Source organism: Patagioenas fasciata, chromosome 8 (assembly GCF_037038585.1).
Source record: "Patagioenas fasciata isolate bPatFas1 chromosome 8, bPatFas1.hap1, whole genome shotgun sequence".
Taxonomy (NCBI): Eukaryota; Metazoa; Chordata; class Aves; order Columbiformes; family Columbidae; genus Patagioenas; species Patagioenas fasciata.
In genome coordinates this window covers 25,553,619-25,570,739 of record NC_092527.1, presented here as the reverse complement: position 1 = coordinate 25,570,739, position 17,121 = coordinate 25,553,619, and the positions used below count along the sequence as shown (strand labels likewise).

The 17,121-nt window shown below is 41.8% G+C and overlaps 1 protein-coding gene across 1 annotated transcript; it reads right to left on the bottom strand.

The window, feature by feature from the left end:
- Positions 1–4,464: 4,464 nt before the first annotated feature.
- On the bottom strand, positions 4,465–11,929 carry LOC136104449 (cytochrome P450 2H1-like). Its single transcript, XM_065843430.2, has 9 exons — positions 11,620–11,929; positions 10,049–10,211; positions 9,355–9,504; positions 8,038–8,198; positions 7,445–7,621; positions 6,887–7,028; positions 6,410–6,597; positions 5,795–5,936; positions 4,465–5,296 (listed from the first exon to the last, which is right to left on the bottom strand). The coding sequence occupies exons 1-9, from the start codon at positions 11,797–11,799 to the stop codon at positions 5,115–5,117; spliced, it is 1,485 nt and encodes a 494-aa protein (XP_065699502.1). The 5' UTR covers positions 11,800–11,929; the 3' UTR covers positions 4,465–5,114.
- Between the last annotated feature and the right edge of the window lie 5,192 nt (positions 11,930–17,121).

The following is a 17,121-nucleotide window of genomic DNA, read 5'->3' as shown; positions in this document are numbered from 1 at the left end:
ATTAGTAACATGATACACTATTGCTAGAGATAAGATACAAACCACATCATTAGTTTTTGGATCACAGAAATGACATTTGACCAGCTAGCTCAAAAAGCTTGGTTAAATATTTGTATATGAACTCACATGAACATAACTGAGTTGAAAAGGATGAAGTCAATGAAGTTCATCAGTTGTTTGCAATACTCAGCAAATCAACACTTTAGTCTCCAAAAGGGCGAGGAAATTAGGCTGCTAACAGCATTCCTGTGACCTGTACTGTGACTCCACCAACAGTAAATCACTCTGTTGCTGTTCTAACTCATCATCTTTGAATAAAGCCAAGATGATTAGCTCTAAACTATGAGAAGAGACCCTTCCTCATTCCAGGCAGAAAAAAGTCAGGAAAAGGGAAACGTCTGTCCCAGTATCCCATGGTAAAAGAGAGGCACAGAAGTGAAGTCTTGTCCAATTGCCATGAAGGTGGCTGAGCTTAGCGGGGCTCCTGAGCCGCTGGTCCCAGCTGGCTGCAGAGGCAGTGGAGCTCCTCTGGAACCAGCTGCAGAACCACCATGGTGTACAGCAGGTCATCCCAAAGGTGCATGCCCTGCAAGGTGGAGAAGTGAAGGAGCAACTTTTTCTGATGGGCCCAACAGAGGCATCATCACCACAGGGCAGACCTATTGAAACTCAGGCTAGGGCCATAACCAGAGGCATTCAGAAACAAAATCTACACTTAATGCTTTCAAGTAACTACAGTCATAAGAAAGACAGATGAGAAATTATCTTTTAAAAGCTGAAGAAAGTAATACCTGATGTTAATGTCGACTGGTATAATGCACAGCTTCACTATGATTTCAGTCCTGCCAGAGGAAGTAGCACAAAATTAGCAGGGTGTTTTGGGAAGTTCAAGGAGAAAATAAAGGAAATAGAACAGCCCTATGAATTGATCCTACCACAGTGGCACAACCAGCACTGGACTGTTTTAGCAAGAGGATGGTGGTGGAGGAGGATTCTTCACTATGGTGATGCCGTGTCCCTGTTGATTGTGTAGAAAGTCAGGCTACAGCAATTTCCAGTACATCATGTAAGAAACCTCCTGTGTGATACAATAGGATGTCCCCTATCCTTTGGCATAAATTGTTTTAGAATAGTGAAAGAGAAGAACACCAGCTATGATTTGCTTTCCTCTCCTGAGAGGTGTGAAATACATGACATTTCAAAGAAAAATTGAAAATCAAATGAAAAACAACCTGTGGGCCCGTACCCTTGCCTTATTCCTATGTGACTGTCAGTCACATTGAAGGAAATCCCCCAGCAGTGCCGAGGCCAAAGATACACAGTGACACACACGTGGTACAGTACAATACATCCTGTTAGTGTTCAATAGCTCAGATGATCCAGCCTCTGGAATAAAAACAAAGTATAACTAAGAACTAACCTGACACATTGCAAAGCCTAGCTGGTATTTTACAAGGACCTGGGACAAAAGGATGTCTGAGTTACCAGTACAAATGTCTTGGTTAAATGTTTCTTAATGAACTCAGTTAATCCAGGCATCAGCTGGAAAGGTTCAACATCAGATTTTCTAAATAGCTCTCCATGCAAATGAATAGTGAACTTCCATGACCTCTTTCATTTTACCCTTCAATGTACCATGACCTTTTTCATTCTATCTTTCAATGCCCATTGACTCTTTAGAGTACAGGATATCAAGGAAGGACTAGAATTCATTATTTGATCCAGGTGCACTTGAGGGGACCCCTAGATCAAGGGAGGGTGAAGGCCTGCCCAAAAGTAGTTCAACCTTAATACAGAAAATCTTTAAAATAAAAAAAAAAAAAAAAAAGAGTGAACTTCACTAGCCTGTTTTCAAATAACAAAACAAAGCGCTTTTCCTAAGTCAGAATCGAGTTTCTCCACGCTCTAGCCTCAGTACTGGATTCATCCTTACAACATTGTGGTCTGTGCCTCTATCAGAGGCAGAGTAATTGGTTTAGCTTTCCATGGGTCCATCTGAATACATTTTGTCAACTGCTGCCTTTGGGAAAACGAGACATTAAGACATTGTTGTATTTGCAGTACTGCAGCAGAACACAAGCATGTAACCAACAGTAATAGGCAGAAGACAAGTGTGCTATGAAAGTATGACAAGATTGGTTAATACAAGGCTTGTTAATGATTAATGTTTGTCTCTACTTTCTGATATTATAGTAGAGTGAGACTGACCTTGAAGAAGCCGTTCATCCAAGTTTGTTGGCAGCAAGTGATGATTTTCTAATTAGTACATTTGACCCGGTGAAAGGAGAGCAGCCCTTGGTTACATTTGCACTGTTGTTTTTTCTGTAGGCTTCATAAAGTGAGTCTTCCAAGATGCAGCTTCAGCCCTTCTTGATCCCACACCCCTGTTCCATGTTGCCATGGAAGCCCTGGGAGCCACAGTAATTTTCTTGCTGGTTTGCATTGTCTGCCTCCTTGTGTGCTCAGTGTGGGGGGAGATGTCTGAATCGGGGCAGCTGCCTCTTGGCCCATTTCCTTTGGCCCTCATAGGCAACATGTTGTAGCTGAAGAGCAACTTGCCCAGGCAAGTGGATGTAACTTAGAGCAATGTTCTTTTTTTGTAAAACTGTTTCTGCTCAGTAACAAGTATGGTCCTGTGTTCAGAGTTGGTTTGGGCTCAGCATGTGCAGTGGTGTTGTATGGACCACATGTTGTGAAAAAAACTCTGATTGATTGACACCAAGCTATAGAATTCAGTGGAAAAGTTCTTCTGCCACTCTCCCAAAAGTTCTCTGGAGGAACAAGTACTGTTGTCTGAGATTCTCCCTAGGTAGAAGGGTTCTTCAGGGAAGATGTAATTGAGAAGTCAAAGGTGGGAAGAGCTGATGTTTCATTGAGTAGAGGAGCAATGTCTGCCAGAATCTGGAGAGTCCTTTGCCTCACTGGCATGCAATGGTTCTGGGTCTCTTGCTGTTGCAGATGACAATTGTGGCACTCGGTAAGGTCTGGGTTATGACCTGGATGGCTGATGCCTGTGGTGGCATCATCACACTGCTTTCCACCCTCATAACTGGGTATGTCACCCCAGTGGGACAAGTGACAGCCAGGACAACATTCCACTGGGGGCCATTGCCTTCTCTGTCTCTCCCTCATTTCCAAAGAGTTGAACTAGGAACAAAAGAAGTTCAGGCAAGCTGCCGAAAAGAAACCAGGCAGCTCTCTGACAGTATAGCAAGCTAAAGAATGTTACTTAAAGGCACTGCATAGTGCGTAGTTAAACAGAGCAATACAGTACAGACATGACATAGAAAATACATGCAATAAAATAGCAGGAACTCTATGCAATTTGAAATATAATATGAATAATAATAATAATATATAAGAAAATGAGAATCAATGTGAGAAGAGTGAATAGCTTGTCAAATTTAAAGGTAAAGGTTGCTTTGAAAGATGCTAAACTGCATTTAGGGTGGGAATTATGGCAGACAATCTTTTCTACTGTACTCTAGTACAGGTACCAAATTTCATCTCAAGGGCAAAAGCCAATGGAAAGACCAGTTATTTGTGTCTTCTGTGCTTTCTTACCACTGATGTTGCCTGGACTGTGCAACCTAAAGCCTTGCTGAAGTTTAACTGCCCATACTGGTTAATCATGCTTCTCACCTACAGCATGGACAGTCATTTTATTCTATCTCTTATGGTTAACATACACTCTTTCCTTTAAAAGGGGCCACATTTTAGCCTATGAAGAGAAGTCAGATTAGTCTGTATGGCTCTCAGAGCTTGTTATTTCTTGCAGTTTCTGAGTACAGGGGAAGAGGATCTCAGGGTTATTCTACCAACTCATGGTATGTCCAGCTTACTAATGCTTTGAAAGGAGAGAAGTTGTGCCTGTTTCACATGAACAGCTAATGCTGTTTCTAATACTACAGTTTCCTACTTTTTCCCCAGAGCACAGAGTCAGCTCTCTGTCTTCCCTGTAATAACTATAGATTATATATTGCAGAGAATGTGGTCAGGTCAGGAAATGGCAGTCCTACATCTGTACATGTATGCTTGACAACTCATGTGTACTCTTTCTGCCTTTTTTTTGCATGATTGTAATATTAGTATAGTGATCTTTAAACACTTCACAAAACAATGACAAGATGGATGCTGCCTTTCACCTAGTAAATGGCACTGAGGAGATCCCAGTGTTATTTAGTTTGTGATATTTTGCCACAATGGACAGCTCTGTAACCACAGTTGGAGTTTTAGTAGGTCTTGTGGGGTCAGTTCAAACTTCTCCCAGCTTCTTACTGAGAATAGAAATTTTATAGGTTATTGGCCAGCTCAGTCTTCAAGCCATAATACATATGATATAAATGAGTGGAATGTATCTCTCAGATATATATAAGACCTGGAAGACATTTGGGAGAATAAGCTTTGTGAAGGCAGGTTTTTGACTAACAGGTGTACTTCTGGGATATCAGAAAAAACAACAAATGGTGTGCTACTTCTTTATTTTGCAATATAAATTGTGATTTCACAAATATTCATTATAATCTCATAAGACAGGACCCATCTACTCAGTCATTGATAAACTCCATCCCTTCCAGAGGACACAATAATGTGTTGGGGCAAGAATACAGTAGATGATCATTTTCTCACAGAAAAAACCCCCACTGTTTAATGCTTACAATTACAAATTGGTCACAAACAAGCTGAAAATACAGAGGAGAGAGCAAAATTTGTGGAAACCCTGAAGTACAAGCCTCTGTTCCTGCTGTGCTGAGAGGATCAAGTGAGAGGGACAGGAGCAGCAGGGCTCCCTGAGCACTGGTCCACACTCCCTGACAGTTCAGGATGCCAGGAGCCAGCCGGGAAGCTGAGGTAGGTGAGTCAGTGCAGAGGAGAGCCTGTATGATTTTGCACAGGGAGCTGTCTCCTTTGGGATGCTATTGCCTACTCTGTCTCTGCCTAGAGCTGGCTGTGGTGATTGTAAAAGCAACACACATTTTTCTTTCCTGAACACCTTTCTCTCCAGAAAGTATCTAGCAAATGATCTACGTGTTACAGTCTCAGCAGATTGGGAAACCACTATCATTCAAGCAGAGATTTTGTGAGTTTGGGAGCTGTCAACTGTCTTCACTTGGCTAACGTGGAAGAAAAGAGACCTCATAAGAATGGGGTATGTTTGCCAGAGGGCTGTGTATTGGGGAAATATCAATGTCCTTGTGATCCACAGTAGGCTTCAAGGTAAAGTTCTGCAGGATGGCTGTTAAAAATATGAATATCTCCATCCGGGCCAGACCTTCTCCTGCACAGATGCGTTTTCCTGCAAGGAAAAAATAATAAAAAGTGAGGTGACAGTGGAGTATTTTGCTGGTAACTTATTTTTAACCACCGCTCCATGAAAGTTCATACATCTGAGAACGGAGAGGCAGCGCTGCCACATTTTGGGGAGGCAAATGAATGAAACCTAGGGGCTAAGTGTCCAGAACAATGAGAGTGCTCAGTGGGCAAAGGTAGTTTGAAGGCTTCAGTTTCTCACGTTCTGCTGCTGTTTGGTGCTAATTTTGCAGAGAGACAAGTTGCCTGGGTGAGTCCCACTTCACACATCTCTTCCTGTAGAATGCCTTGGAGTAGCTTCTGTGATTGTTAAACAAGGAAGTCAATTGAAACTCTAGAAAACTCAGGTTTGAGCCATCCAGAAATGATGAGTATAACAGATCATCAGACATCACTGTACTGACTGTGATGAGGGAGGCACTAAAGTCTTCAGAGAGATTCTAGGAGAGGATAGCCCAAGGTCTGAAATAGAGAGAGGTCTTACCTGCAGAAAATGGCATGAAGTAGTCACTCTTTTTAAAGGTACCATTTGCATTCAGGAAATGTCCTGGGTCAAATTTTTCTGGATTTGGAAATTCCTTGCTATCATGTAGGACAGAATTCAGCACAGGGAATATCATCGTGCCCTGAGTTGAGAAAGAGAAGAAAATTAAAACAGAGACATGCTAAAGCAAAGCAGCATTGAGAAGTTCCCAGAGCTGAATAGAAGTTTTGTCAGAGTACAACCACCTTAAAACGAACATTTAATGAATAAATATGTGTGCCATTGTTAAGGCAAATATGTGTTCCTAATGAATTTTAGTGGTGAGTCTCATTAGAGTATTAAATATTGCTTCAAGAAAAACTGGAACTTTCGTATCTTATATTTATAAGAAAGAAACACAAAACTCTATCTCCTCTTCATGTAGAGGATGGAAATTTTGGTTTCTGTTTGTTTCGGGTTGGACTAAATAACTTTCAGAGTCCCCTTGCAAACAAAATTATTCCAACTCTCTATCACATTTCAGTGTTTTTGAAAATAAAATATAACAATATAACAAGTACAAAACATTGCTGTTTACAGGAGATTATGACATTTCTCAGACACAGTGGAACAGACCTTGGGGATAAAATAATCTCTGAACTTGGTGTCTTTGATCACACTATGCGGGACATTAAGTGGAATAAAATCAATGAATCTCTGGATTTCATGGGTCACAGCGTTTGTGTAGGGCATCCGGCTCCGATCTGCCATGCAGGGGCTTCGGTCTCGGCCAATCACACAGTCAATCTCCTTTTGCATTCTCTCTGTTAGGAGACAAGTAAGTGTCAAATGGACAAGTTCTCCATCTCTTTGCCTAAATCTCTCCCCATATTTACAGCAAAACTTGCTTTTAGAACAGCAGGGATTTAACAAGTATTCTTAGTACTGATATATCTTTCCCATGAATATAACCAAAACTAATACACATTTCCATGCTGTAAATGTGTTTCCTTAGTGGGGGGACCATTGCCACCTACGGTAGTAACAGGAACTGTCCAAATTCATCCTATGACCTATCATAAAGTATGAATTCTTTATTTCCTTTTCTATTACCTACTATCTCTGGGTATTTCTGGAGAATCAGAAGTCCATATCTCAGTGTCATGCTGGTGGTACCTGTTCCTGCAAAGAACAAGTCGGCTGTGGTTCTGCTCAAGGTCTCAGTGGTGAATTCTGAGTGATCGTTCCCTTTCTCCTGGAGGAAGATTTGCAATAATGTTTAGAATGACACTGGTAAGCAGTTTGTTTAAAAAGGAATGTTCTCTGCCCACAATGTGTGTTTTTAAACACATCTAATGTCCTCTCTGCTCCAGAACTCCAGCATTTATGGTACTTTTTCTACATAGTATTATGAACTTTCTTTTTTATGGGAGGATCACTGAATTACAACAACTAGTTCTTCAGCTTACCCAAATCTAACTAGTGCTGTTAATTCTACTTTCGAAATTCTAAAATAAGAAAATAGAGAGGCTAGAATGAAGCTGATGTGCCAAGAAAAGAAAGTTCCCCTCTATATTTGCAAAAGGCCTGTGCCTTGCCAGAACTGAAAACAAGCTGAGATTCAAGCAGTGGTTTTGTCATAATCTAAGAGATGTCTTGCTCTTTCATTACCTGTTCCATTTTGTTAAGAAAAGCATCAATAAAATCACGAGGACAAGTGGGATCCAGGGTTTTCTGGTGTTCTGCTATGATTCCTAAAATAAATTCATTAACTTTTCCTGTACTTTGAATCAGTTTTTGATGAGGCCCAGGTAAATAATCCAAGATAGTTGGGAAGAAATTGTACAGCTGTAAAAACAAAATGATGGAAAAGCACATTCTGATTAATGTGGATACAATACAATGTTCCCCTAACTGTAACTATGAAAATGGGGCAATTGAAGACTTTTGGAAAAGTAGGTCTTTATTATTCAACTAGATTTTAATGCCTTTTACTTTCTGGCTTCACTATATTCAAGGAAAGACTTCACTGGAGAAACCTTTGCAATGATATAGTTCTTTGGACATAAAATGGTGATTCTATAAAGTAAAGTAAGAAGAAAAAACATTAAGAACTGGTTATTTAACTGCCTTTTTTGCTTTAAAATATTCCTCCAAATTTAGGAATATCCACTCCAGTTAAAAAGTAATAACATGGATAAATATTTATCAATAGAATATTATAATAATTAGCACATCAATTATTTTAATTAAACTGTACACACCTGTATTTGTATAGATTTCTGCAGTTCATCATCTCTATTTAGCAAGTCAATTAAAGTTAGAAATTTTTCATCCTCATAGTCAAACCGATTCCCAAAGACGATGGAGCAGATGATGTTGGAAACAGCGTGGACTAGGAAGTTGGCAGGGTTGAAGGGTTGTGCTGGAACAACAACAACAACAAAGGGTGTCTTGGTTTCAGTATTTCAGGCATCATGCCCTTCTCTGACACTGCAGGGAAGTTTTGCATCCTCTTAAGACCCAGAGTTTTGAAGTCCTTTGAAAGGATGGTGAAGGGTTTATCTAAATTGTTCTTCTCTGCTTGAAGTGACCTAACTTCCCTGTTTGAATGGTTTCAGTGTCTCTTTTGTCCTGTTCTCAGGTCACTGGTCTGAGTGGCTTGGTTCCTCTTCAACTGACACACGCCTGTCCCCTTTTGACCTCTCCTAGGGATCGAAGTCTAGTTTTGGTAGCACAGCTGCATAAGCTTCTAAGAAGAGAACTACAGTGTTGAGAAATAAGCCAAGTTAGATGCAAAAAAAGAAAGGAAAGGTTTAATTTCAGACAGCCACAGAGTGCATCTCAAGATGTCAAGAGGAGAAACATCAACATGCAAAGGTATAAAATCCTAAAAGAAAAATAAGGAGTCAGAAAACAGGACTTTGGCAGCATTGAGGATTGTCCTATTCCAAGGAGCAATGGCATTAAAACTTCTCTGCCTGATTCATGCCTCCCCAGCCATTGAGGGCTCAGCAGAAGTCTCATCAGAGGTGCTGAGCATATTCATTCTGAGCCTAGTAGGTAACCAGTTCTAGCTATTTCTTATTTGCATTACGAGCAAACAACAACTTTATGTTGTATTGTCTAGTGTTCAGATGGACAGGACCCAAACCCAAAATTCCGTAAATGAGTTCTCTAGCCACCCCCTTATTCAGGATCAGTTTACTCAGAGCTGCAGGAGACAGGGCAAGGAAATGCATGTTGCTTGGTTACCTGGCAATACACAGGCCCATCTCTGTGGTTGAATTGTACCAAACCCTCGGCTTTGGGGCCAAGCCATTCACTTTACCACTTCCTATCTTGTTCCTCAAGCAGAACAGGATAAAGGATGCTTTCCAACATCAGTCCAACTTACTGTTCCAGAGCCTTTGACTGACTCACTCCGAGCGGTGATAATTTTAACAACTGGAGCATGGAGCAGAAACAGCAGCCACGTGTCCACTTCTTGGGTCATAGCTTGGGTGAAAAAGCCCTAAACCCTTCATTGTCTCATTGCAGACATGCAGGGTTTCCCAGCACACACAAACTCCATGTCCTACCACGTGTGTTCCTGATCCTCTCCACCAGAAAATGAGCTTCCTCCTGGATTCGCTCCTCGATGCTCTTCTTCCCCATCCCAAAATCGCGCAAGGTAGTGAGTGCAAATCGTCGGAGCTGCTTCCAGGTCTCCCCATTGCTGGTCACAATGCCTGACACAGGAAGGAAAAATAGACTTCCATGAAGAAACATTTTTTTTTCCCTAAATGCAGGTTGCATGGTAGCTACACAGCACTTCGAGTAAAACTTAGTTTATTGCACAATAAGAAAAACTACATTAGGTTGTGAATGGTACTGAATTGATCTCGGCCAGGAACACACGGCCTTTGCACAGATATAACTGCTTAAATATTCTGCTATGCACCCTCAAACAGTGTGTCATTATTGACAGTAGCATTGATGCTGTACCCTAGTACTGTGAATAGGTACTGTTTACCCAAATACAAGCCATCCTGGGAACTGACCTGGTGAATAAGCTTAGGGCCTAATCTTGAATGTGTCCCTTACTGGGACAGCCTGTATTATCTCGTCTGTTTTTGCACTGTGGACTATTAGTCTCTTACTGCTAATTTGTATGCATGAAAGTAGTAAATAAAATCCACCATTCCCTCCTCCACTGCCTTCTCAGCTGTGTTTCTGAAGCACTAAGGGGATCAATTTTATGTGGTTTGTATGCTCACATTACAAGGGATGTACCTGAGCCTTGGAAGAGTCTATCAGCTAGTGGTAGATTGCCTCTTCCACTGAAGTCATCTCCCTGATCAATCAGAGCTTCTTTAACAGCATCATAGCCATACAGCACCACAGCCTTTCGTGGGCCTAAATGTATGGTGAAGACAGAACCATACTCCTTGCTGAGCTGTAGGAAAGAGGAACACAAAGAACAGCATGTGTCAATGTTAATCACATGAAAAGAAGTTTGAAGAGAAGGGGTCTGAGGGGTGACACCACTGTCCAAACATCGCTGACATGTGACAGCAATTAGCAGCAGTGCAGAGATCTTTCAACTATGAATTACAGCCAGGGCAAGAGTAAATAGTGCAAGAATTAGGGGACATGAATGGAAAGGTGAGGTGTTAAGTCCAAATCCCAGAAAAGGACATAGTTCAGAGGGCTAGCAAAAGAGTCTGGAATGGCTTTGGACAGAGCACAGCGGATAACAGTTTACAGAGGCTCAAAAGTAAGTGCCTAAGTGGGTTTTGAGCACAAAGACACCACAGTTGTCCCTAAAATCCCCTGGACCACAGACCTCTGGCAATGGGGCCAGTATATGAGCAGAGAGTCCCTGGATGCTTGCACTAGTCATGTTCTCTTTCCCAGGCATCTGCTTTTGGCTACAACTGCAGAAAGGGTCTTGGTGTGACCTGGAACACTTCTTCTCCTGCTCACTCTGGAAGAGCAAACTAGCTATAGTCCCAGGTGTTTTATTGTGGGAAACTGAGTCACCCAGACAACTGAAACAAAGCAGAGGGTGCTCATGATTCTCAATGTTCACAAGCACCAGAGCAAAAAAGAGCTTGTATGGGTACGTTTGCGGCTGATGACACGCACAGTGATGTCAGCCATCACCACATGATTGCTCTACAGAACCCAGTGACACCTGTCCTACCCACCCATCTGCCCCCACTCCCTCACAATCCCCATAGGAACAGACACATCAGCTGAACTCACTCCACCTATCCCCTTCCAGGCCTTGTAGCACACAGGTTTTGTTTGACAGATGGGTGACATCAGCCAGGGGAGGGGAGGGAATGGACAGCACAAATCACCTCCAATCTGCTTTGCTTCAAACCCTTCTCTCGCTGCTTCTACTGCCAGGAGATCCCACCTATCTACTGGGGAGCAGAGGCAGCACAATGGAGCAGGGTCCTATCCAAAAAAGGTCCAGAACATGTTGCCAGCATGGTGAGGAGCTGGGTAAAGGAGGAGGATAGTGAATATTGCAATAACATCAGTGCCTTGATTGCAAATCCACTGAAAATTGCAGTACTGCCTTGAGGTCAGCACAGGACTCATCTTGAGCATGATTACTGCAAATATCTAGACTTGGACCTGCAATATATATATAGTCAGATATACACTTAGATATATAGATTATTGCAATATATAGACTTCAAAAGCATGTATTTCTAGGAAATCTTTTGTTTCTGTTTGATTGGACATTTGGTCAACGGAATTTAAGCTTGTGAATTAAGTTCAGACTGTCTGGACTTGACTTTCTTTCATACGCAGTGGAGACTAAACAGAGATAAGTAGACAGCCCTTACCTTCTTGAAGCTTTCAGGCAAGTTCCGCAGGTTCAGCTGGAAGATGTTTCCAACAATGGGGAGTGTGGTGGGACCAGGAGGCTGCTTCTGTTTTTGTGATGTGCTTCTCCGTGTGGTAAAGAGAAGAAGGCATGAGATGCAGACCAGCAAGAAAATAGTGGTCGTTCCCAGGAGCTCCATGGTGGGTTGAGGATGAGGTGTGTCAAAAGAGCCTGATGTTAGATCTGTAAATCCTTGTTAATTTATATGCTGTGAAACCAAAGCACGTGGATTAAATTACCCAATAGTACCTTCCTGTTCCTACTGAGATAAGAGATTACTTATTATTCTGTTCAAGATAAGACTGAACAAACTAGGGATGGACTATGTATGTACTTAAACTCTTGCTGTTTGGTCTCATGCATAGATTGACATGTGACAGCCCTCTGCCTCATTTCTGGCAGCAACTTGACAAAGGATCTGCCATGATCAGCATGTATTAAGGTTCAGTGATTACTTCAGTATGCAACAATTTGTGTAGTACACATATTTGTAATGTGCTACATGAGTACTAGACATAAGATACAAACCACATCATCAGCTTTCAGATCACAGAAATGACATTTGACCAGCTAGCTCAAAAAGCTTGGTTAAATATTAGTACATGAACTCACATTAACATAACTGAGTTGAAAAGGATGAAGTCAATGAAGTTCATCAGTTGTTTGCAATACTCAGCAAATCAACACTTTAGTCTCCAAAAGGGCAAGGATATGAGGCTGCTAACAGCGTTCCTGTGACCTGTACTATGACTCCACCAAGAGTAAATCACTCTGTTGCTGCTCTAACCCAACATCTTTGAATAAAGCCAAGATGATTAGCTCTAGACTATGATCAGCATTAAGAAAGAAGAGACTCTTCCTCATTCCAGGCAGAAAAAAAGTCAGGAAAAGGGAAACATCTGTCCCAGTATCCCATGGTAAAAGAGAGGCACAGAAGTGAAGTCTTGTCCAATAGCCAAGAAGGTGGCTGAGCTTAGTGGGGCTCCTGAGCCGCTGGTCCCAGCTGGCTGCAGAGGCAGTGGAGCTCCTCTGGAACCAGCTGCAGAACCACCATGGTGTACAGCAGGTCATCCCAAAGGTGCATGCCCTGCAAGGTGGAGAAGTGAAGGAGCAACGTTGTCTGATGGGCCCAACAGAGGCATCATCACCACAGGGCAGACCTATTGAAACTCAGGCTAGGGCCATAACCAGAGGCATTCAGCAGCTTTGAATTATTACTGTCATCATCACAAAAGATAATCATAACATAATTGGCTGATTGTTTGTATGCACTGAAGACAGTGCATATCGTGACAAAAAATGATGATAAAAAATTCCCCGTCAATTTAAGATTCAAGAGAAATTCAGCAATCACCAAGGGACAATACCTTTAGCTACACTTAATGATATCAAGTAACTACAATAATAAGGAAGTCAGATGAGAAATCGTGTTTTAAAAGGTGAAGAAAAAAATACCTGATATTTCACTATGATTTCAGTCCTGCCAGTGAAAGTAGCACAAAATTAGTGGAGTGTTTTGGCAAGTTAAAGGAGGAAATAAAGGAAATAGAACAGCCCTATGAATTGATCCCACCACAGTGGCACAAACAGCACTGGACTGTTTTAGCAAGAGGATGGTGGTGGAGGAGAATTCTTCACTATGGTGATGCCGTGTCCCTGTTGATTGTGTAGAAAGTCAGGCTACAGCAATTTCCGGTACATCATGTAAGAAACCCCTAGTGTGATACAATAGGATGTCCCCTATCCTTTGGCTTAAATTGGTTTAGAATAGTGGAAGAGGAGAACACCAGCTATGATTTGTTTTCTGCTCTTGCGAGGTGTGAAATACATGACATTTCAAAGAAAAATTGAAAATCAAATAAAAAACAACCTGTGGGCCCGTACCCTTGTCTTCTTCCTATGTGACTGTCAGTCACATTGAAGGAAATCCCCCAGCAGTGCCCAGGCCAAAGATAAACAGTGACACACGTGGTACAGTACAATACATCCTGTTAGTGTTCAATAGCTCAGATGATTCAGCCTCTGGAGTAAAAACAAGGTACAGATAAGAACTAACCTGACACATTGCAAAGTCTAGCTGATATTACACAAGGACTTGGCAAAGAGGGATATTTGAATTACCAGTACAAATGTCTTGGTTAAATGTTTCTTAACGAACTCAGTTAATTCAGGCAGCAGCTGGAAGGGTTCAACATGAGACTTTCTAAATAGCTCTCCTTGCAAATGAATAGTGAACTTCCATGACCTCTTTCAGTTTACCCTTCAATGTACCATGACATTTTACATTGTACCTTTCAATGTACATTGACTCTTCAGACTACAGGATAACAGGGAAGGACTATGATTTATTATTTGATCCAGGTGCACTTGAGGGGACCTCTAGATCAAATGAGGAGAAGTCCTGCCTAAAAGTACTTCAGCCTTAATCAGGACATAAAAAAAAAAAATGAATAAAACAAACAGATGAACACAAAACCCCAATACAAAACCAAAAAATAATAAGGGAACATCACCACCCTCTTTTTAAATAACAAAGTGTTTTTCATAAGTCAGAATCAAGTTTCTCCATGCCCTAGCCTCAGTACTGGATTCATCCTTACAACGTTGTGGTCTGTGCCACTATCAGAGGCAGAATAATTGGTTCAGCTTTCCATGAGTTCATTTGAATACGTTTTGTCGACTACTGCCTCTGGGAAAATGAGGCATTAAGACAGAAAATCATCAGCTCAACCAGCCGGTGCAGATCCTGAATTTTGAATGGATCACAGGCTACATACTTGCAGGTCAAATTGAGGGTGGGCTGTAGGTAAAATGTGACCCCAGGAAAGCAGCTCCAAGCAGCACAGGTCTGTCATCATCATTCCTCGAAGGAGACGTGTCAGAGGCCAGAGGTCTCGGGTTGCTGCCAGCAGGAAAGCTCAGCGCAAAAACCCGGTCAGTAAGGAAGAACTGTCTGGGGGTAGTGAGTAGACAGAATGAAAAGACAATATGTGTCAGAATAAAGGCAGGATGAGGGTGCAGCCTGTGAGCAGCAGGTCTCTGGGGAGAAAGGCAGTAGCTCCACTTTTGAGAGCCTGCAGGGGACTGTGGGCTGCAGAGGAGGAAGAAGTGGGGAGAGATGCTGGTACGTGTCCATTCAAGGGGTGCCACTTCATCCCTTAGACTCAACCACACTCTGCTGCTGAAAAGTGAGGGATTTACAAAGGTCATGGAGGCATTTATGAGGCATTTCCCCTTCTGCTATGAAGGGAAATAAATCTTGGCTGATATAAAGAGCAGTTGAAAGTAATGAACAAAGTTAGATGAGGTAAACCACATATTTATGAAAACAAATACAATTATGTGGATAATTTCTAACTATGGTACACTACTTTGAAAAGAATTTTAAACTACTTGCCTCAGACATTTGCTCTTTCATTGAGTTTTATTGATATAGAAATTTGTCACCTACTGTTGTTATGAATCTATAGTTTTGGTATACTCTCTACCATGTCATAACTATGGCTGAAGGAATCCTCCTCTGCGGCTTTGCTCTCAGAGTAAACAGATTCATCGTCCTGCATGTCAATGTGAGAAGACACTGCTGCAAGCCCTGCAGCCTCTGATTCTCCTTGGAGAGAAGAGAGAGAAAGTGATGCTTACTGACATCCTGCTGCTGGGGTGTGATTATGCCAGGTGCTGACCCATTCTGCTGGACTCATGGCTGGTTCCCATCATTACTCAGAAGCATTCAGGATCATCTACCTGCTCTTAGCATGAAGCACCAGGTGATTTGCCCTTGGTTTGGAAAGCCATGGGATGCCACATGCTACCTCAGCGTTGTTCCAGCAGCAGCCACTGCCGGGCTGACAGTGGGTGTCACACACAGCACTGGGTAGGTAATGCAGAGCTGTGCTAACCTTTCTACAGCAGCCTTAAGCGCTGTCTTTTGCTCAGGGCTTATTTTTTAAGATCAAGTGTTCTGCTGTAGACATGTGTCTATGTCTGCTTTCCACACTCTGCACTCAGATTTTATGAGGTATTTTCCATGAAAAGCGTAGATAGAGAGAAGCAAAAATCTTTATTCCTGTGTATTAGATTAAGGACTTCCTCAAGCAGGCAGCTCTGCAAGGCTGTTCCATGACCATGCCTTAGAAAATGCATGCTGAAATTTGCCATATTTTAGCATTTAAAATTTTCAAAGAAGACACTTGTAGCATATCTGCACAGAACCCAGATTTCTTTCCTGTTGAAGTGAACGGTTGAATTCCCCATGATGCTGCTGAGCCTGGTGTTAGTCCTACGGAGGGAAGTGATTTTTCCTTTGAAACTCTGTGTTCTGCAGTGATTCTCTGAGCTAGTAAGTAGAGGAGGATGGCACCCATTTTTCTACTACTTTACATATTTTATATAGACTAATAGGAGACAACATACATTTCCTAGGAAATAGACACCAAGTCTCTGTGCATTAGGGAATTTGGTGAAAGCAAATGCAGCAAACAGAGCTGTTCCAGGACAACGTATTTGACAGCAGAGTATTAACTCCATTATTATATTGTTTGTACCAGAACAACTCCCCTTCTGCTCTTCCACCTCTGACAGGGAATTCGTAACAAACTTCAGGCAAATAATGTGAGAAACCTTCATTTGAGTGTTTTTCCTAGATTTATGAAGATGCAGATTGCACTGGGGATACGCATGCAGGGAGGCACAGAGCTCCCACCACACTGAGACCACTCCATCAAGACCAACACGGTGGTCTGCACCAGCCAGGCTTCCTGCCTGCTGCTCGCCTGCCCTTATGCTGAGTCTTTGTGAGATGACAGAGCCTGATGAAAAATGCCAGTGAAACCACAAAAGGCCACTTATATAAAACTGTCCTCTCTTTCCTCCTCACCTGTTCCTCCCACACAAATTAAAAGAAAAAAATTCACGGTTGAAATCACTGTTGGTCTTGACTGAGGCTGTGGCTGAAGTCTGGGAGACTTCCCTGGGTTAAGAGCTATCCCTATGAATATTACCAATCACCCACCAGTGGTACTGAATGTCCAGTTCCAAAGATGTAAAAAAAAAAAAAAAGAGGAATGCAAGTGAATATTATTACCTGACTGCTTGTATTTCCTGTTTGATCATCTCCAATACAGCAGAAAATGCAGGTCTCCTCATGGAGTTGTGATTCCAATGGGCTTTCGTGTATCCAATAGTCTGCCAAGGTTTGGAAAGCCAAAACCACCAGGAATACTTTGTAACTCTGTGAATTTTAGAACCTGCTTTTATTTATACAGATTAAAAAAAAAGTCACATTAGCTTTCTGGATGTGTAACTTTGCCCCACAATAAACTTGTTAGCAACAAAAATGCTCAGTTTGCACTGAATTACATAATAAACAGTATTTTTTATGTGTTAATTGAAGTTAGCAGGAATAAATAGTTCCTTGAAAAGAGGTTATGTATGGCTATTGTATAAACACTTTAGCAAGCTT